The sequence below is a fragment of the Malania oleifera genome, chromosome 9 (genome assembly GCF_029873635.1).
Source record: "Malania oleifera isolate guangnan ecotype guangnan chromosome 9, ASM2987363v1, whole genome shotgun sequence".
In the NCBI taxonomy this organism is placed as follows: domain Eukaryota; kingdom Viridiplantae; phylum Streptophyta; class Magnoliopsida; order Santalales; family Ximeniaceae; genus Malania; species Malania oleifera.
This window is the reverse complement of record NC_080425.1, coordinates 82,942,045-82,964,392: the sequence shown is the minus strand read 5'-3', so window position 1 is coordinate 82,964,392 and position 22,348 is coordinate 82,942,045. Positions and strand designations below refer to the sequence as shown.

Here is a 22,348-nt window from a genome sequence, read left to right as displayed (position 1 = left end):
ATACAGAATTTTATCCCAAACCAGCACCCAATTTAATTCATTCCCAGTGAATATCCATGCATTATGCTCCAACCATAACCCCCATAAAACTGCAAGTATTCCACTCTTCCATAGAACTGCCCTTTCCTTCCTTCTTCCAAAGCCTGCAAAAGAAATAGCTAACCATTCCCTCACTGAAGAAGGGCATATCCAGCTCTCTCTCCTGACATAGCAAATAGCTTATTCGAAATCCTCCAAGAAAATTCACCGCACAAAAGAAGATGAGAAGCTGTCTCGGAATTTTCATAACTGATCACACATACATCGGGAGACAGAGCCTTCAAAGGTCTCCTGATTTGCAGCAAGTTATTAGTACTAATTTTCTTAAGCACAACCAACCAAGTGAAAGCCTTAGGGTCTGTTTGGTATCGTTGCTATTTTCTGTTTTCTATTTCTGTTTCTCCATAGTGAAAAAACAGATTATAAAAATGCATTTGTTTCTGTTGTAAGTATTCTATTTCTGTTGCTCGTTTTCAGCTGTTTGCCAAAAAACTGAAAACCAGATTTTATGGTTTTCAGTTGTTTCGACAACCTGTTGTCAAAAATTTTAATATCCAGGAAAAAAAAATTTTGGATTAAATTATTCATTTTATACATTTTTAAATTAAAATCAAAATAAAATGATCATATGAATTTAAATATAATTAAAATATATAAAGTAAATTTCAAAAAAAAAATTGTAAAGCCAATAACAAAATACTTTTATTATTTTTCAATTGTCATGTCCAATAAAATTTTTATTGTAAAGTAAATTTTGGAAGTAGAACAATTAAGTAAAATAATTATAATAAATTTTATTTTTATTATAGTAATTTTTTTAATGTGCATTATTTGTAATTTTATTATTTTAATCATATTTTTATAATGTTTTGACTATGAAAATGAGCATTTTTTTAATTAAGTTTTAAATTTATATTAGTTTAATAAATGTTAACCAAACAGATTGCTAGTTTCTAATTTTAAGTGTTTCTTGTTTTTGGTTTTCGTTTCTAGTTTTTGTTTCTCTAATTTTTGACAATCATACCACCCCGTAATTTTTGGGGTAGCCTAGGCCTTCTAGATGATATGATAGAGTGGAAAGAAGAATGGGAGTGAAAAAAAATTCAAAAAAAAAAAAAAAAGTTAAGAATTCAAAAGAATCCTAGGAAGAATACACTCCCGACTGTTCCAAAAACCAAGATTGAACATCCCTCCCTAAAAAAAGATTACTCCAATTCAATAGAGATAACAAATAATACAACTCCACAACTCCCTATCATTTAGAGGTCTCCTAAAATTGAGATTCCAAGAAACCAATGAGCTACTCAAATCCCCAACAAAGAATGATATGACTCTATTTTGCTCGAAACTCAGTCGAAAAGGACGAGGGAAAGACGTGCATAAGGATGTGTTACCCAGACAAGGGTCTTTCCAAAAACAGATACGAGAAGCCCTCCCCATCTCAAGTGTAGTTTGAGGGATGAAAGAAGGATAAATCATAGATATGGACCTCCACAAACTCCCCAAAGAAAAATCTAAAATTAACATTGGTATCCCGCCCATTCTCATCCAATCCTAACTTGCTTTTTATTGTTTTATGCCAAAGGGATGATTCTTCTAGAGGGAAATGCCATAGCCATTTAGCTAAAAGAGCCGTGTTTTAAGACCCCAACTTCCCTAGACACAGCCCTCCCCCTTTCTATATTCCTAAATTGATCATTAATATTTTTTAGCCTTCAATAGCAGCATGGAACAGAAATACTCAGTAAAGTTGATCAAAAACACTGTTCCCACAAGCCACAGAACCTGTAATCAAAACTCATTTCTGCTCAAAGAAAGATTCATTGTTATGATTTTCTCAGCCTTCTCAATTTTGTGTATCTAGAGGTTTTCTATAGATTGCTACCCATAAAAAATCCTACATTCTCAGTTTGATTGCAATGTTCCTCCCATCTATAGGACAAGAACGAGGCACAATAATAAACACCAGAAAATACTTACTTGAAGCAATTTCCCTTCCAGCTGTTTTCGCTTTGCAGATCTGACGCCTTCATCAAAATATGTAGCCTCATCTTCATACCTGAAGGTTAAAAAATCAACTAATTAAATAAATATGAATGACAGACATATCAACATTAATATTTGGAATTTAGGATAATGCTTCTGAACATACATAACACATATACCAACAAAAATACTATGACTTCAGATTCCAAGAATGCCTTGACGATTAAATTAAATCTCTGTCTGCAAGGTGGAGGTAACATACATCCATCTTATTTCATCCAAAGAAAATACAGTCAAATTGATATGAACTGTAATTTCACAAAGCAAGAACCACTTGAAGATGTTGCTTGAAAGCAACATCCCCTTTTTGCTACTGTCATTGTTACCAAAAACATTTAACTTAAGCCAACAATATTTACCCACAATGCAAATATTCTTAAAACGTCAAATGTAATTCCAGAGGTGCTCCCTTTAACGAATAATTATAGAAATTGTACTATTACTACTTTACCTAAAAGCTTAAGCTGTTAGATTGTTGTGAGCCAACAATGTTTATCAAGCTTTAACATTCACCCACATGAACAGCCTGATACCATGGGGAAAGAAAAACAAGCGATAAATAACACTCACTAGAAGGAATACAATAAATTTTTAAACACCACACAATAAATGCGGGCAACAATATGAGAACCCAGGACCTTCCGGTAACCAGCTTTGATACAAAGTTAGATTACCATTTTAATTTAATATTAGTTATATTTTTTATTTTGTTCAAGCTCCAAATATAAAATGTAAGCTATTCTATAGCCGATTTCCAAGATTTTTCTCCCCCAACTGTGGTATTCCTTATCATAGGCAACATTGCAAACTTTAATCCAACAGAGTGCTGGAGTACATTCCCTAGTATGGCCAGATGAGTTCCTCGAGCATAATCTGCACATTGAGCTCAACCTTTTTAAAGAGGCATATCTTCACGCAAAGTTTTCAATTTTCAAGTTAGTCTCATTAACCCCACAACCTTAACGTTCTTTGGCCTCTACCCAACATCAAACAGCCAGCACAATATTTGTTCCCCTTCTTTTATTTTTGATAGTTGAAAAAGTATTGTATTCAAAAGAGCACCAAGAGGGTGGCAGCCAATATACAGAAAACCATTCCAAACAAAAAACAACAGAATCAATTATATCTTCTACAAGTTCACTATCAACAATGTACCAAGTTTATCCATCCATCACTGATTTTTTTACTAGTTAACTCTGCACCCTCGAGCAGTCTCCTCTCCCTTTCCCTCTAAGACATTCCAAAATATGGATAGGGATAAGGCAGACAGTTTCTTTTCTTTCTCTGTTACTCTAAATTCCTGCCCAGGTGAAAGGTTCTCTAGAAACTGTCTGAGATGAAACACAATGTGTTCCATCATCCTCAAAACCACATCATGCAGCCTTCTTATAGTCCACCTGCAATGAAAGAAAGTGCTGAACAGCTTCCAACTACCCCTTGCATGGGTAGAGCATCTATTTGCCCAAATCTAACATCTATTCTCGTTATCAGAAGTCAACAGTGTCCCCAGGTTGCTTCCCATGACAGGAAAACTACCTTAGAACAGCAATTTGTTTTTTCTTTTTCCTTTTTTCCTTTTAGTGGGATTAGACTCTGGTGAGAAATTTGGATCAATAATCTGTGGCAGTGGGGAATTAATCAGAGACGAAGGTTAGTGTTTGGCTTGCAGTTTGGAGGCTGTGGCTATATGGCTAGGCATTCAGCAGGTGGCTTGGTGAAAGACTGAATTAAAGGCAGGCTGCAATGGATGGTAGCAGGGATGCAAGTGATAACAGTAGTGAAAAATGCATTGTGGGTCAGAGTGAAGCTCTGATAGGAGTCAATTGGCAAAACGAAAAAAAATAATAAGGAAAATAAATTAAACTAAAGAGAAAATATGGAAAATAGAAAAAAAAATGAAAAAAAGGCAAAACCAATTAGAGTTATCAATGTCAATAATGCAAACTCATAGGCTTCCTAAATCTAATGAGGAAACAAAATAAAGAGAAATAATACCAAATCCCTAAAGAAATAAAAATTACAAAAAAAAAATCAAATATTTTGAAATAAATAAAAAGCTTATTAAATTTTTAAAAATCTCAAATTTTCTTCTTTCTACCCACATCATCAAAGAATAGACTTTTGAAACATCCCTTCAAGATTTTGATATTAATTGTGGCACCTAGCTGAATTCTACCCATATGCTTTCTCCCCTTCGCAATCGTGTGAGAGCAAATAAGCCAATGTGATCACCTTCTGCCTCAGGTTCCAATTGCAGTGGCTGTAACACGCTTCCTTCTTTTGTTCACCTCCTTTAGAGTTTCCACCATGAAAACTACAGCTTCATGACCACAAGATTATTTTAAACCAGCCCTTCAAGATTTCAGTATTTGAAAAAATTGTGGCATCCAGCTGTGTTCCACCCACAAGCTTTCTCCTTCACAAGTGCATGGGAGCGCATAAGCCTATATGCTTCACCTTCAACCTCAGGTTCCAATTGCAGTGGCCGCAACATTCTCGCTTCTTCCTTCTTTTGTCCGCCTCCTTCATATTTTCCACTGTGAAACCTACAACATCCTTCCAAGTTCCAACATACCCAACAATCAGGGCATTGGCCTAAGAAGTTGAATACAGCCCCTCCAGGATCTACAATCTGGTCTGGACTCCCCTTTGAATTGCTTGAGGCTCCAATCCCCTCCTTTGAGTACAGAAAGCTAATCTTTTTTCCCTCTGTGAAGTCCTTCAACGCCGACTTTGCCAAATCTTTCCGAGCAACATTAGATCTTCCACCAATCCTTACCTTTGAAACCAGCATGGAAGATGATAGATCATGTCCCGGCACCACTATTCACCTCCATTAGCACCAGCATTATTCTATTGGATCTGTGTTTCAAAGACAAGGAGGATTTTTCATTTTCCCTCAATTTTCTGTACCACTTACACTCCCTGTTTGAAAGCCAAAACTCATTCCATACCTTTTAACTGAACCGTACCCCCTGACCTGTTAACTGAACTAAAGTTTCAGTTTAAAATGGTTAACTGAAATTCGGTTAAGCAGTTTAGACCAATATCCAATGGTTAATTGAGCTGAACCATTAAATACAATTTAAAATTTTAAAGTCACTACAAATAATATTTTGTCTCTCATAATTATCAACATGTAAATTAAAAATATTCATCACTAAAAATATATCAATCTTCAACAATACAACTTTTTAAAAATTTAAACTATTAAAATGTTATATCTAATATGTAATGTTTATACATATTTGTAATATATCAGTGGTTTGGTTAATTGTGGTTATTGATGAGCTAAACCATTAACCGAAAAAATTAAAAATTCTGAACAAAAACCTTAAAAATGTTCAACTGATTTCTTTTATTCAATTTGGTTCGATTTTTCAGTTTTTCAGTTTTCCTTGCCCACCCCTATGAATGAATTTTTTAATACATTATCCGTTTAATAAATGTCCAAAGTTGAATAAAGTAGTTCTATAATGCCAGACTACCCACTTTATCGCCAGATAATCAAAGATGATCAAAGTTGACACGTAACCCACTCAATGCACTTTTCAATGAAAAGCTATTATGTGCTAACACCTGCATATAGTTTGGCTGCAAAATGAGGATACAAAATTTAGCTGGTAAGCATGTTTCTGAATTAAAATAAGAAACTAGACTCTGCATAGACAAAGTTGTGCTTGTTACTAGGAAAGATATTGTAGAACATAAATTATTTTGCAGCACTCATGCTACACAAATTTTGTGATTCCCTGCACTCTGATAATAAGAAACCACCACACAAGAAAAGCAGATAAACCTCTTTACTGTTATTTCATAACCATAATCCTTTATTTCATCCACAGAGAGACAGTCATTTTTTTTTTAAACGCAAAAGAAATAAATTAAAAAAAAGAAAAAGAGATCATTACAACCTAGTGAGGACAGGAAATCTCCAATGCAGAAAAAACAAAATAAAACAACAGAAAAACCAAAAATAAAAACAAATAAAATAAAAACTAACAAGCTCTGATTAAGAACCCCTCTTTAAAACTTTCCCTTCATAACTAATAGAGCTTCACAGTCTTGCTACTTCCCACTGACCTTTAGTCGCTTTTCTTTTCACTCCATCCAATCAAACTTCATTCCCTCTGAGATTAGCCAGCCACATTCTATATCATCCCAAACTTTTTGAGCACCAATGTCCTGCAGCACTAATGTCATCCGCCAGCATAGGTAATAACCGATCCCTACATTGCTTAGTCACTGCCAAATCTACACCCAATCCCCCCTCCTCAAAAATAGAAACATCCTCCAAACATTCAAGCAGAGAAGGGAGCACATAAGAAACATACCCAAGAGCATCAGAAGAGTCGGAGATATAATCCAAATTTTCATGTATCTTATCCTACAATAGGCCACTATCACATGAAAATCACTCTCATACTCACTGCCCTATTCCAAAATATCCCCACCCTCCATTGTTTTCCTTCTGAAAATGATTTGCACCTATTTCTAAGTCAGACTTGGAACACTTCTAAGATTCCTCAACATAAACTTTCCAGCATCATCTATTTTTTAGAATTTTTTCTTTTTGAGTTCATACGATTGTTAAGAAGCAAATGTTTTATACCTTTCCTTTCCTCGCCGATCAACGTTCATACACCTTCATATCCAGTGTCCTTTTTTGCAGTCACATCCTTGCTTTCCCCCAGAAATGCCCACAACCACAGGAGAGCAACCTATTGCCAAAACTTTTGTCATTTTGGCCTCCATCTGGTTTGCAGCTCCTGCTGCACCTGAGAATGCTTAACCACTTCATTACAAAAATGTTATTGGGCAACTCCAGAATGAACATTAATATCAGTATTTATAATTGATCTAGCAGCATGGAGACCCATGACAGGTTGCATGGCACATGCTCCTAACTTTCCAACATTCTGATTTTGAAAAGAAACTTCCAGAAAAAGACCTACCACATTTGAAAAGGCCACAAAAACACCAACTCGGCCAAGTCTATAAGAACTTTTAAAACAAGCCCTCCCCTCTCCCAGCAGGCCCACAATACACTTCCATTACTCACAGACACTACTCCAAAACCCACAAATTCTTAGGCCCAACAGCCTGATCCGTTACCCAAAAGGAGAACATGGATTAGAAGGCCAACTACTCTCTAGCCCAAACATCACCATCTTCTTGGTTAATGGCTTACTCGAATGAAACCCTAGAACTGTATCTCACTGGACTGCCATGTCACGAGCCAAGCTTGTTCAAGGCATTACGCTTTCCTACGACTACTTGCCTTGTGTACATTTGATGGGTTACCATCATGTAAATTCTAGTATAGGTTTGCTCTTATTAGAGGCTTCCATAGTGTAAACTGGGACTGTAAGTCTATGACTCCTAGGACATTTTGACGTTTCCTAGTGCCAGAGCTAAAATAAGCATATAAAGCTCTTTAGGAGAGAGTGAGTGTTCACCAGCCTTGTAAAACTCACTAGCATTTGTTAAACGTGTTTAGCCTACTTACTTCCGTCGCTAAAAACGCATCGGTTATGGAAGTGGTGTTAATGAATTATGTTGCTTCAATGTTTAATTACATTGCTTCAATGTTTACCGCTTGCTTGCAGTTTTCTTTCATGAATTGCTTACTGCTTCTACTTACTTTTCATTCAACTATAGTGAATATGCTTTTATAGCAAACCACAGTAATCTTCAGCTGTCTAGTTAAGCAAGAGTACGCTTAAGCTACCACACAGTCCTTCACAAGGTAAGAAATATTCAGCCCTTAACACACTGTTACCACCTTTTCTCTTTGATTGCATTGCGCTACAGCTGCTGGACTGCCCTCACAACAAAAGCCTTCTTTATTCCCACAACTTGCACATCCCGATCCCAGAGCAAGCGACTCCAAAGGAGATTCTCCCTTAATGACCTTGCTCCACAGTCTTTCCCTTGTTTGCCTTTTAATACCAATCCTCTCAAGATTACATTAATTTGAAACATTTCTTCCTACCAAATCCCAACCCCTCCACAAAGCTCCTCCAACAACCTCCTTTCAACCTTCACAAACAAAAATTGGGAACTGCAGGACTCCAAACTCAAGAAATCTGCCAAATCAAGTCAGCCTCATTCACCACAACACAATCAAGACAACCAAATTTCTTTCTCAAAACAAACCTATTCAAACAAGACCACACCAAGGACAAATTCCGCAAAGTCCATTGTACCACCACCACAAGAGCCCTCCCCATCAATTTCTAGTCTCGTTCTTCTCAATCAAAACCATAAAACCTCTTACCCTCATCCTCCCTAGCCTCAAATTGACGGGCTTCTAATTCAATTTGCATGAATTGTCGCAGATTCTTCTGTCGTGGCTAACAATCAATACCATCGTAGTTGAACAAAAAGGATGGCAGAGAGAGAGAAGGTAGCAATATAAATCACAAAGTCTACCATTAAAATTCATCTCACATTTGCCAACCATGCCCCAACATCCATTGATTGTATGGTTGAGGCCATCAACCATGTCTCCGTATCGTTCATGAGTCATACCATCAATCAAGCCAAATCACAATGTTTTTCAAAATCCAGCTGACAAAGACAGTCCCCCAAATGCACCAGAATCCTCAGTACGAATTTAATAGCTCATTATGCAAAATGCTCTCCTTAAAAACAGAAAAAGCATTTCACATTGGCAAAAGGCAGGACAAAGAAAGAAATAATAAATATAGATGCATCACAGTACAAACAATATGCATGCATATTCAGAGAGAAATGAACATCGACTAATCTTGGTGAATGCCTGCACATAATAACCATAAAGTTTATCCCTCACAAGATTCAATTAGAGCCTGCAGCTGAAAACCTAAGAATATGTGTCTATCTGTGCATATATACTTTCAGAGACAGAGAGTGGCATCGAATCAAATATACTTACTCTGACAGGCAGGAGTCAAGAATAGAACTGAGTTTCTTCCCAAAACCAGAAACTGGACCAGATTGTACAGCCTCTTCTAGTTGACACCAGTCCTGTGATAAACTCAACTCAAATTAGCTGGTGTCAGTGTTTATCACAAGAAATAGATTTATTCTGGAAGATATGCAAGTCAGGTACCTCATTTGTAGCAAAACAAGCAAATTTTTCATTGGCAATTTCTTCACAGCGTACAGTGGCTACCATGACCTACAAAAACATGGATGCTGCAAACATCAAGCAAACCTGCATATTTTAAATTTCCTTCATTGAGTATATATTCACATCATTACCTTGTGAGCAGGAAGGTCAAGGTCCTTGTTCTCCTTGATAATTTTCCATATCTGTTGCGCACTAAAAGAAAATCCTGAAGCAGGCACAACGGCCCGTCGATCACCGGCAAGCCCACCAGGTGCAATAGAATGGAAGAATCGCTGCCTCAAACTTGCAACCTTCGTTCATAATTTTTTCAAAAATATATACATTAAATAAAGTGCAGAAATATATGTCAAGAGGTTATTTAGTCAAAAAGATATAGTTCCAAATAACAACTCAAATTATAATAGATAAAGAAAGACTGCATAGAGTACAAAGGACAACTCTATAAATAATAACACAAATGAAATGACTCAATTAGAATTTTCACATGATTAGCACCAAATCACAGTTATTATAATTCATTATCCTCCAAATGAATTGTATAATTTGCAATGTTTGTAGGGATGCAATGGATTGTGCCTCATTGCCAAGAAAGAGGAAATTGGTGGATTATGACAGGTGCCTAGAAAGATGAAAAAAAGCATGGTGAAGTGATGAAAATTGGATTCTGCCACAACTACACTCCCAAACAGAACCTGAAAGCCATATTCCACTTTGTATTTGACAAAGGAAACAAACGCAAGAGAATTGCAGAATGAATTTCCAAGGATTCTGATGGTAACCCTCATGTCAATACCAGCATCTGTACTCATTCTCATGCAAAACAGATTCAAAACAGATTTACTTTTGATTGCCTTATGCCAGAAAGCCAGAGAGAATCAATTTCTGAGTATGATCATGATCACTCTCCCACAAAGGCAATGTTCTTAGCCATCTCCCCCCCCCCCCCCCCCCCAAAAAAAAACAACTCTCGCTAACTTACGTCTAAAAACAACCCCTGAACTCACTAAAGTTATTCCACCTCCCAACAAGTTGGAAGCAAGCAATGAGCATTACCACCCAAAGGGACTGCTAAACTAAAGGCCAGTGTGAACCCCACAACCTGCTCAAGAAGAGGAAATCGCAATTGGGCCCAAATTCGTGGCAGCTAGATCAGTTTTGCCCATATTAATTCTCAACCCCAAGCTTCACAAAAACCTATAAAATAATAAGAACATTACATAAGGACATCATATCATCAGACAAAAAGATGATAGTATTGTCAGCAAGTTGCAAATGAGAAACGCCACCATCTGATCTTGCACTAAACATGTAACAGTCCTATCAACCAACCAACTCAAGTATCTGCGACAATGATGAAAGAAGGGGAGAGAGTAGCAAAAGGCAAACAACCTCTCATCCAACTTCTCCACCTCAATCCAGAACTTTCCAACAGAAAACCTCATCCAAAGAACTCCAAATCATCCGATCATAGACTTCTAACTGGAACAAGCCCTTTCCTATTTCTCTTCCTAACATCCCTAACCACCTCCTTGGCTACCAAACCACGGCCAAGAGTCACCTACCCCATAAAAACACAAAGAAATAGAAATGGTATCAACCAAATCCTTATTACATCAACAAGAACTTTTGCAAGTATTTTACACACACTAATGATCAAGCTAGAAGGCCTAAAATTTTTCACCTTAGTGGTGCAATACTTCCTAGGCAGTAAGTAGTAAAGTAAGTTCATGCTCTTAGCCATCATCAATTAACAAAATAACTCTTTAAAAACAGGGGAAACCATATTGAAACTAGCTTTTTCTCTCTCAAACCAAAAAACAACCTACTAACCTACTCAATCAAAAGCCTCTCCAACCAGGCCGCCTAACCACCCATAATACACTCCAAATGTTCAATCATAAGCCTAGACATAACCTAAACCAAAAACAACAACAACAACAAAACCCAGCCTAAGTCCCACTAGGTGGGGTCGGCTATATGAATCCTTTTCTACCAATTTATGCGATCATGGAGCATTTCTTTTGACAGATTCAGGGATATTAAATCCTTACTCACTATCTCCTTCCAAGTTATTTTAGGTCTTCCCCTATCCCTTCTATTGCCCTCCACAATAACTAACTCACTCTTCCTCATTGGCACACTATGTGGCCTACGTTGCAAGTGTCCATATCATCTGAGTCATCCCTCCCTTATCATATCTTCTATAGGAGTTACACCTAACCTACCGCGAATATGTTCATTCCAAATAAAAGTTTATAAAGATCAAACTAGAGTCCTTAACAATATCCTCGGCACTATTTCCCAACTCGTCAATCACATGCTTCCTCCTCTTTCCATTGGCGACCCTATGAAAGAAAATTACAATCATCTTAACCCGTTTGAAAGTAACTTGTTGTCTTGAACACAAGTCTTCCTAAAAGCAAATCCTCAAGCTCGTTTTTCAAAGCCACTCTCCTTGTAACTGAATCAAATTGATCACGTAATTCCTCCATCCTATTTAATGATTTAGTCTCTCACACAATATTAACCTTCCTAACCTAAACGTCACCAAACACCTTCAAGTTCCACTTTTTTCAAAACCTCTTTAGGATGCTTCAACTACTTCATAAATCTCAAAGCCCCCCCACCCCTCAACAATACAATCTCTCTAGCTCTCCTCAACGAGGGAAAGAAATAATAAGTAGTGAACACATTTTTAGAGCAGAAAAGAGGAGTGTAGGACTCCACCTAGCTTTACTGAACTCTGACATAATTGGAAATGATCTGAAACAAGTTTAGAAAAAGCCCCTTCACAAAGATTCAAAAAGCATTCTCCCACATGCACACGCACGCACACACACAAATCCAAACAAAGCCCAACCCCCCCCCCCCAAAAAAAGCCCAAATTATAAATATTTAAAAAAAAAAAAAGATCAAGTAAACAAAACCATTGGCCACATGAAAAATCCCTCAGCTAACACTCAAACTAATCAAAATCCTTCATAATAGATGTAACTGCAGAACTAAACCATTTCCTAGTAGGAAAAATATAGGTGGGAAAACCAAAGGCATTGAAATCTCCCCTATAACCCATTGAGGTTGACAAAACCCAAAAACAACTCATCCTAGAAAAGGACCAAATCCCAAATTCCCCCAAACACGGACTTAAACATAGTTTCCTGCAACAAAACCACACCTAAAGAGGCCCTTGGATAGCCTCCTAACAACCCTATATTTTTAATATCCTTTAAGCCTTTAACATCATAATCATCAAGACACCTTTTTGAACCCCCTCCCCCCATATTTAGGAGGGGCTCCTTCTTCAAAAGTTCGTGACTTTTGCCCAGCATAAGAGGCGGGAGCTTCTTTGGAAGTGTAATACATTGGCGATTATTTAGTGTATTTGGCAGGAGAGAAGTGCTGAGGTTTTTAAAGGATAAAAGAATACCCTTGACCTGTTTGGAATAGAGTTATTTTGCTAGTTTTGAGGAGTCCTTGGTAGATATGCAAAGAGATTGGCAGGCATTACTTTACTATTTTTTAGGACATCTTATCCCCCTTCTCATATTCTCTCCCTCAATAAAATTCTTTATCAAAGAAAAATAGAATACACTAGTTTCTGTTACTCTAAGTTGCAGGGGAAACAAACACCCTAATCTCTTGACACATTGCACTCATATTTTTTAGGACATCTTATCCCCCTCCTCATATTCTCTCCCTCAATAAATTTTTTATCTAAGTAAAAACTAGAATAAACTAGTTTCTGTTACTCTTTAAGCCACAGGGGAAACGGGCACCCTAATCTCTTGACACATAGCACTCAACAGTCTCAATACATACATACTCTTCAAGTCAACCTAACGGTCTCAGCTGTCTATCTCATCCCCTATGGATTCTATAACAAACCCTCACCCTCCCCCTGGACAAAAAATATATTATAATAATAATAATTAATTGCATGCTTCCCTTTGGCAATCAGACGATTTATTAGTAGCATTCAGAAATAGGTTAAATGCAAATATTTGAATCAGGGTTCTCCACAAGATCCTCCAGGCATACATCACAAAAAGATCCTTGGCCAAAATTGGAGCATTTACTTAGAGAGTATTCCTTGTGTTTTAATGGTCACTCTCTGCCTTTGCAACTCCTTTTGAGAGAGAATTGTTTTTCTTGCTTCATTGTGGGCCTTTTCATCTGGTTCTTTTTAAAGGAAATTGTTTTCAGGCATCAAGTGAGATTGGTTGGTGCTGTTAGGCATCATTTCCTTGATGTATCTTCTTTGTTGCTTTTTTTTTTTTTTCTTCTCTCTTTATTTTCTACTGTCTTGTGCTAGAAGGATATAAATGCAAATATTTGAATCAGGGTTCTCCAAAAGATCCTCTAGGCATACATCACAGAAAAATCATTGGCCAACATTGGAGGATTTACTTAAGTATTCCTTGCATTTTAATGCTAACTCTCTGCCTTTGCAACTCCTTTGAGAGAGAATTGTTTTTCTTGCTTCATTGTGGGCCTTTTCATCTGGTTCTTTTAAAGGAAATTGTTTTCAGGCATCGAGTGAGATTGGTTGATGTTGTAAGGCATCATTTCCTTGATATATCTTCTTTGTTGCTTTTCTTTTTTGTCTCTCTTTCTTTTCTTCTGTCTTGTGCTAGAAAGATACTTGTGTAATTACCTCGGTTCACTTAATTTTTTTTCTTTTTTCCCTTAAAAAATGGACTAGATGAATAAACCAATTAAACAAGATATTAAACCAGAAATAACAAAGTCTCCTGATTTTAGTGATTCTCTATAACCCCATGACACTACAGTTGCCCTTTGTTACATTTTATAGCACATTTAGTTTGTACATTTTGACCATGGACACCTAAAGAAGCCTAACACCCCCCACCCCCATTTCCAACCTACTCTTAGCACCACTGTTCCTGTTTCATGTACCAAAACAATCCAGGTACCCTTGCAACAGAAGAAATAAAATGAAAAGAAGAAGCAAAGGCATCACAACAATCACCAAATAGATCATAAAAAGGTTATAAATAGTCACTTGTAGAAATCCAGCAATTCAACTTATAGTTCTTTCCAGAGAAGAAGGGCCATAGTTCATCTCGTAAAGCAATGCGACAAAAAATATGGCATAATCCCATTTCCATATGCGCCCAAACAAACCTCAAGGGTATACATATGCGGTGTACCTGTTCTTTAAACTGCTCTTCCTTCTCTTCATAACTCGAAAGAGCCACAACTTCAACCTAGCATATGATAAGTAGCAACATGGCATTATTATACATGCATAATGACTACTCAATAAATGCAATATGACAAGTTGAAGGCTATCTCACATAAAACTGTAACATCTTACGTTAAAAAATTCACTGAGCGGGGTTTCCTTATGAGCTTCAGGCTTAGGAACAGAGTCCCATATCTGCAGCCCCCAAAACAACAGTTAGAAAATCAACATAATAATTGACCAAAGGAGAAAATAATCACCGAATGCTTTACCTTCTGAATATCTTCCCTCAGAACAGGTTCTAAATTTTCCAGTGGCGTCTGTAAAAATATCAAAGATAAATAATAATAGCAACAAAAACAATAATAAAGACAAACATGAATACTAATAACTATAAGTATCTCATAACTAAAAGTTTGCACAACTCAACAAATCAAATTACAAAGAACATTTTGACAGGCACTCAAACATGAATACTAGTAACCATTAATTCTGTCTCTAAACATATCAAAGATAAATAATAACAACAACAATAATAAAGACAAACATGAGTACTAATAACTATAACTCACAACTAAAAGTTAGCACAAATCAACAAATCAAATTACAAAGAATATCGGCAGGCACTCAAGCATGAATATTAGTAATTATGAACTCTCTCACAAACTACGACATTAAATACGACGGAACAGAGGTGACATACCCTTGTTTTATCACGTATGACAAACATCAAAGTTGTTTTACGTGGACTAAACAAGCGCATCATAACCTGTGAGCAAATATCGCTGAAGATCAATAATTGAAATTCTTGACATTGAGAATATTTTCTTGAACAAGGCCCGGTGATACCTGGAACACAGTCTTCAGAAGAGGCTTATTTGCAGCTTGTTCACGACCAATATCATGACACCACCTACACAAATTGTTTATGAGTAAATAACTTGCAAAAAATTAAGAAATGCACAAAGTATATTAAAGCAAAGAAAAATATGAAGAATCCAAATAAAACACCTCCATTGTCCTGGTTAAATAAACTTACATGTTTATTAGCACTATGTCAGAAACAGCAAGGGCAAAAAGGGCACTCTGCTTCTCAAATGCAGTATCATCCTGAAAAGAAATTAAAATTCGAGTAAGAGGCAATAAGCAATGATACGTCATCCGATGTTCTTTAAAGCTCAGCATAACAAACATAATATAGGGATCAAGAAGCATCATTAAAAGCAGCTATTAAGTATTAACACATAAACCCAAAGCAAAAGCTTTATATATAAAGAGGGAACTATATGATTCAAAGCAATTCAACAAATTACATGTAATTCAAAATAAATACATAATCATAAAGTGCACTTCTATCTTTTATTTTATTTTGCTGCCTTTTCTTCTCTAATTCTCCTACAACATTTTTTTTTAATAGCAGAAAAAAATTCCATTAATAGGGAAAGAATTTATAGGAGGGAGAATAAGACATCTCCTGACACAAATCTGGGTAAAACCAGAAATAAAGAACTCAAAACAAACAAAGAACAAAGAATGATTTGCAAGGAAACATCCCCAACATCCAAAGACCACAAACGAACACCCCTGCCTGAGGACAGATTACAGTTATTCAATAAAAGCAACAAGGATGACAACCCCACCATCTCCTTATCATTCAGAGGTCTACTGTAGTGGAGATCCCAAGAAACCAAAGGGCTACTCAAATTGCCAACAAAGAAAGAAATAACTCTATTCAGCTCAGAGCTAAATCTAAAATAACGAGTGAAAGACGTGGAAAAGGAAGCATTCCCAAGACAAAGGTCTTTCCTAAAACAGATCCAGGAACCCCTCCCCGCCTCAAATTTATTGTGAGGAGGGAATAGAATAAAACTAAGAAATTGACCTCTGGACTCTCAAAAGAACATCTCAAACTAGCATTGATATCCCAAACATTCTCATCCAACCCAAACCTACTTATTATAACTCTATGTCCAAGGGAAGTATCTTCTAGAGGGAAAAGGCACAACCATTTAGCTAAAAGGGTGGTGTTTTTCGACACCAAATTACCAAGACCCAACCCCTCCCCCCCCTTTTTCTTTTTAGACCTACAAATCTCAACCCAGCTCACTAAATGGTTCCTATGACTCCCCAGACTCTTCCACAAGAAATCTCTCACAATTCTGTCAAGCTTACTAGCAATCCCTACTAGAATCTTAAAAGCAAACAAGAAATACAATAGAATGCTAGAAAGATGGGCCTGAATAAGAGTTATTCTAACCTCAAGAAAGAAAAGAGCCCCCTTCCAACCATTTAATCTCTTCATCATTCCGCTTCTGGATTCCAAAATCCACGGCTCTAGGATTCCCTCCCAAAGGAACCCCTACGTAAGTCAAAGGCCAAACCAATAAACCACACCCCATATCAGTAGCCCATTCACTAGTTTGCTCAACACGTACATTTAAGGCTGCTTAACCACTCTTCCCCATATTTATTTTGAGCCCAGACGAAGACTTGGAGAATATCCAATATTCTTCCAGTGAACCAAAGCGAACAATACCTCACTAGGGTTAGACCAAGACCATTAGATTTGGTATCAGGGCCGCCCTAAGGGTACTATCATGTGGATGGATCCTATACAAAGGTGTTGGTCACTCTAACAAAAGTATTAAAGATCGGTAAGGAGAGCATCTCACAATCCCACATCGAGTGTATACTAGGGAGATCTTGGGCTTATAAGGTTAGTTCAAACCCTTACTAATTAGACGCCTTTTATAGGACAAAACCATGAGACTAGTTGGTCAGTACAAACAATACCTTACCAGAGTTGGACTGAGACCATTACAAAGGGCTATGATCATCTAGGAATAAAATGGCATGATCAACAAATTGAAAATGAGAAACCATCACTCCCTCTCTCCACTTCTAGCCCTTTCACCAACTCCCTCTCCACTGCCCTATCCAACCATCTTGCTCAATTTATCAGGTACAAGGACAAACAGAAAGGGAGAAAAAGGGTCTCCTTGTCTTATGCCCCTTAAAGTAGTAAACCAAGATTTGGGTTCACCATTCACAATCACTGAAAAACCACACATTAGACAAACAACCCCTAATCCACCCGTGTTGACACTCACTTGAACTCTTTCTCGCAAAAACCTTAGCCAAGAAGCTCAAGCTCACACTATCATAAGCTTTCTCGAAACCAACTATGATTTGATATATTTAACAATGGTACTACATTTTTAAGTTCATAGAATTTCAAGTAAGATTTGGGTTCACCATTCACAATCACCGAAAACCACACATTAGACAAACAACCCCTAATCCATCCATGTCGACACTCACCTAAACTCTTTCTCGCAAAAACCTTAGCCAAGAAGCTCAAGATCACACTATCATGAGCTTTCTCGAAACCAGCTATGAATTGATATATTTAACAATAGTACTACATTTTTAAGTTCATAGAATTTCAAGTAAGATAAAATTATAGGGGTAAGATTGCATATACATCAAGCCTCCCAAGACCCCCCCAGTATGGCTTGGGCATACTTCAATCTATCTTTCCTTTTTTTTCTACTACTTCTCTTCTCTCATGCTTCTAAAACGTTAATTAATATATTTAATAATGCTACTGCATTTTTAAGTTAATAGAATTTCACTTAAGATGCAACTATGGAGGTGAGGCGGCATACATTATGCCCTCCTAGACCCCAGTATGCTATGTATAAATCATGTTGAATTATTCTATTGTGCATGACACCTATAATGAATCTCAATGCCTAAGGGCCTGTTTAATTGTGGAAAATATTTTCTATTTTCCATTTTAGTTCTCCAAAGATCTATAAAAAATTCTAGTTTATTTTTCGCTTTTTTAAGATTAGTATCAAAAATGTGGAAAATGAAAGGTTGTTTAGTTGTGGAAAACAATTTTTTTATTTTTATTTCTTGATAAGTTGATATCAAAATAATTACAAAAAAGACAACTTTTTTTCCCAATTGTCCAAAAATTATATAAAGCAATATTTGGAATCACGGATTTTGGGACTTGGATTTGAAAGAAACTCACCCTATGTTTGGAGAGGTCTTGGATTTAAATTTGTATTGGATTTGGATAAAATGTAATATAAAATTATATTTTGTCTAAATCCACCCAAATCCAAATCCAAGGTCCAAAATCCATGCTCCCAAACACAGCGTCAATACAAAAATTTATAGTATATTTTGTCATAGTCCACATAGATCCAAATCCATGATCCTAATTTCATGCTCTCAAACACAAAGTAAGAAATCATAAATCTCAAAAACAATAAAAAGATGATTTCTAGCTTTTTCTATTAGAAAATTGGATAGCAAGGTAGCTTTTTGTAATTATTTGAAAAATTGAAAATGGGAAATAAAACTATTTTCACAAGCTAAAATAGTGCCAACACTTTTTTTGGAAAAGTGAAAAATTAGCTAATTTTCTTGTAATTTTTTGGAAACTAAAGCAAAAAATATTTGCTATTTTCCATAACTAAATAGCCCCTTAATATTCACCTTTCCAAATCCAAAACTCCTAACTTATTAATGTCTATATCCAATTGATATTGCAAAACAGGGATAAACATGATGAAAACACCTCTTTCTCCATGAGAGAAAGATATGTGCATGAAGAAGTGGATTCCTTCTGCTATGTTCATATATTTCATTTCTTTTACAGACCTTGAGATGGATCCTATAATGACACTATATAATCATATTTTAGTTTGAATCTTCTGCTTCATTTACAATTCAATTTAATTTCACAAGGATGTCATTACAGTTTAAAGGATTCTAAGGATATGAGTTTTGTTTTTTCCTGTAGGAGGGGAAGAAAGCCTTTTACAAAATTAAAGCTGCCCCTTCAATCAACCTAGCTGATCACAACATTTTAGGCAAACATGTGAACTGAAACACCAAAAAGCATATGACTTTGTACGGACCTTTGGAAGTGTCATAAACCATAGAGGAAGAAGCATCACACATTCGCGTGTGAATGTGTTCAGGACGAGGACATATATAATTTCAAATAATATGTACTTATGTTAGGCAAGAGGTGAAAAAAACAAACAAACAAACAACAAAAAAATCAAAGAATAAAAAGCAAAAAATAAAAGTAACCTTGAAATGGACAATGATAATGAAAACATTTTACTGATCAAAAATGATAATAAAAAGCATATGAAATTACAAAAAAAAGGCTCGCAGATGCACCTCTCCTCGTTCTCTTCCATCAGTACCCTCCAAATCCATCACAAGAGTACAAGGTTCAATACCCGCACATCTTGCCAACCATATACCTTTAGTAGTTTGAGACCTGAGTATAACAATAAGTTCGAATCAGCGGCCAAACTCAAGTTGTTTGGAATGAGGCTTAGTTGAGTTAAAGTAAATTGGTATCAGATTTCCTGTGTCCCATAAAAAACAATTGCAACATAAAAAATGAGAAAATCATGAGAACATACCTTCCCTTAAAAGCATCCATCTCCCTGAAGTTGGTACCAAACAAATGATTAAGTAACGTGCTTTTTCCTGTATGATTGATAGAATACAATGTGAACTCCTAGAATAAAGAACAATTCGAGTATATGACTGACCTAATGGCCAATCGTTACATTGCATAACACTGTACTAGTGCTGCTAAATGATCTTAAAAAGAATCCAATTCAAGCTGATGACAATTCTGTACTGTAAAATCAAGTCTTGGATTAGAACATTAATTTTGGCTCATTCATACTGTCCCACCTAAGGAGCATGCTGTAACCAAACACAAACCCTTAAACCCTACGTTCCCTCCTCAATACCCCCTCCTCCCCAAAAATCTCTCCTGATAAAAAAGGTCTCTCACTGGTGAAGTTTTAAAAGATAAAAATTACATACCACTGCTTTGAGGGCCCATGATGGAGACTACAGCATATGAGAGACCACATTCGCCTAATTTCACTTCCTTCATAAAATTTTCAATTCCAGCAACATTAAAGACACCATCCCCATCAATGAGATGAGTAGAACAACTTTCACTGCCCTTGTCTGAAAAATAAGACAATCGTGTTAAAATGGGATCATGCTTCAATGGCTGCAGGAAGTAGTTTAAAAATAACAATAAATTTAAAAATTAAATAAAAGATTAACAGCTACCAAATATACAAGAAAAAAATGTTATAGATCTACTCCTTCGCTGAACAAGAATCATTCTTAAGCTCCCAAAATGCAATTTTGAAACGGATCAGCAAGAAATTTTCCTGCTAAGCAATCCTTCAAGATGCCAATGGAATCCTCATAAACCAGCAAAATAACAAAGAAACTAGCACCATGCATTCATAGGTAATCCATTTTTCTCGGTAATTATTAGCAATATCTTCCATTTGATTGCTGTAAAAGTGGGGAGATGAAGATAGAGAGCTGATGTAGAATAGATTTCCAGGGAAGACAGAGAGAGATGAAGCCTTCCCTCAACTTAAAAAGGTAGTTCCATCCACCTTGACTATCAAAAACACAACACCCCCCCCCCCCTCCCACCAAAAAAAAACCCTAATCGCCCCAAATGACAACAGACTTCTGCTTTTTTTTCAGTCCTAAATAATGAAAAGATTAAAATATAAAAAATAATTTGCAATTTATGTCCTTTCACTGCATTTTCTTGAGAATCAAAGGGTTATTGCATGTTCCTTTCTATAATTTCCAACCCATTTTCTACTTCTACTCAATATCACGATGGATCGACCAGTTTGTCCCAAAAAAACCTACGCCTCATTGCAACCCAAATTCAGCACAAGAATTCGCTAATAAGCAGAATTAGTTCAAAACCGGAGCGAAACAATGCGGAAATTCACATAATCAAAAGAAAAACAAAAAACGACTTTGAAACAACCTTCGAGAACATAGTTTTTTTTTTTTTTTTAATTTGCAATTATGAACAAATTCAAAACGCATATCAAGTTAAACTTGCCGTTATAGCCATTATTACCTAGACATATAAATGAAATTAATATCAATCAAAGCCATCAACACAAACATTGCGAGAAAATAATACAAGCAAACAACTGGATCAGGTTAACTCTTGGATGATTGTGATGTAGAAATAGATGGATCGAAGTACGAGCAGTTGAAGAAAGTACCCATTTGTGAGATCGAATTCTAGGGCAGATTCCGCTTGAGAGGGCCTCTGAAATTCTTGAGAGATCGGAGAACAAGAACGGAGTCAGATGAACATCTTTGCTCTTTAAAGCAGCTTTACTGTACGATCATGGAAAATATCATAATAGAAAATACATATTAATAAAATAATGTAAATACAACAAAAATACTGGGAAAATAAAAATTACAGTGTATTTAACTTGACCTATACGAAAACTCAGGCGGTTTGAAAAATACTTGTGTTAGGTAGCCTCCCCTGAAATAAAAAATAAACAAATAAATAAAAGAAGAAGAAGAATATGACGGCGGATAGGATGGGATGTTTGGCAAGTGGGAAAAAACTAGATTATTTTTTTGAACTAATAAAATAACTTATACATACTTTCGTACTCTTTTTATAAAATTGTATCAAAATTAAATTCTAATATTTTTACATAAGGCAAATGAGTTGCCAATAATAACGTGCATAATTAAAATGTTTAAATTAGAATGATAAAATTATTGAGAAAATAATAATAAATTAATATATTTGATAAAATTACAGACTCAATACTTATCGTTTTAATATTAAATATCAAATATTTTAAAACTTACATGGCTCATAATACATGTACGTGTATACATAGATACATAAACTATATTAGTTAATAAAAGTAACTCTCTTAAGGACTCAACTAGGTATAAAATATTTTTAATATAAAATGAAATTTAATATATGGATATTTTTAGTAGTTTAATAAAATATCAAAGTGTAACTTCTCTTGCACCGCATTTGAAGTATGGATTTCAATTATTAAATTTGAATTTAG

General features: G+C 35.9%; 1 protein-coding gene across 3 annotated transcripts in view; it reads right to left on the bottom strand.

The window, feature by feature from the left end:
- Positions 1 to 21,763, bottom strand: part of LOC131164918 (protein ROOT HAIR DEFECTIVE 3) — a 36,222-nt gene extending 14,459 nt beyond the window's left edge. For 2 of the 3 annotated variants that reach the window (XM_058122463.1, XM_058122462.1), the window contains exons 1-14: positions 21,521 to 21,656; positions 20,283 to 20,432; positions 19,868 to 19,934; positions 19,617 to 19,719; positions 15,448 to 15,518; positions 15,258 to 15,321; positions 15,112 to 15,177; positions 14,681 to 14,728; positions 14,541 to 14,603; positions 14,374 to 14,430; positions 9,334 to 9,492; positions 9,182 to 9,250; positions 9,005 to 9,096; positions 2,020 to 2,098 (exon numbers count right to left, since the gene is read on the bottom strand). In XM_058122463.1, coding sequence (XP_057978446.1) covers positions 2,020 to 2,098; positions 9,005 to 9,096; positions 9,182 to 9,250; positions 9,334 to 9,492; positions 14,374 to 14,430; positions 14,541 to 14,603; positions 14,681 to 14,728; positions 15,112 to 15,177; positions 15,258 to 15,321; positions 15,448 to 15,518; positions 19,617 to 19,719; positions 19,868 to 19,934; positions 20,283 to 20,432; positions 21,521 to 21,524 — 1,092 coding nt within the window. In that variant the 5' untranslated portion in view covers positions 21,525 to 21,656. Of the gene's footprint in view, positions 1 to 2,019; positions 2,099 to 9,004; positions 9,097 to 9,181; positions 9,251 to 9,333; positions 9,493 to 14,373; positions 14,431 to 14,540; positions 14,604 to 14,680; positions 14,729 to 15,111; positions 15,178 to 15,257; positions 15,322 to 15,447; positions 15,519 to 19,616; positions 19,720 to 19,867; positions 19,935 to 20,282; positions 20,433 to 21,520; positions 21,657 to 21,744 lie in introns of those variants that run through there. The other variant, XM_058122464.1, reaches the window with a different exon arrangement.
- Between the last annotated feature and the right edge of the window lie 585 nt (positions 21,764 to 22,348).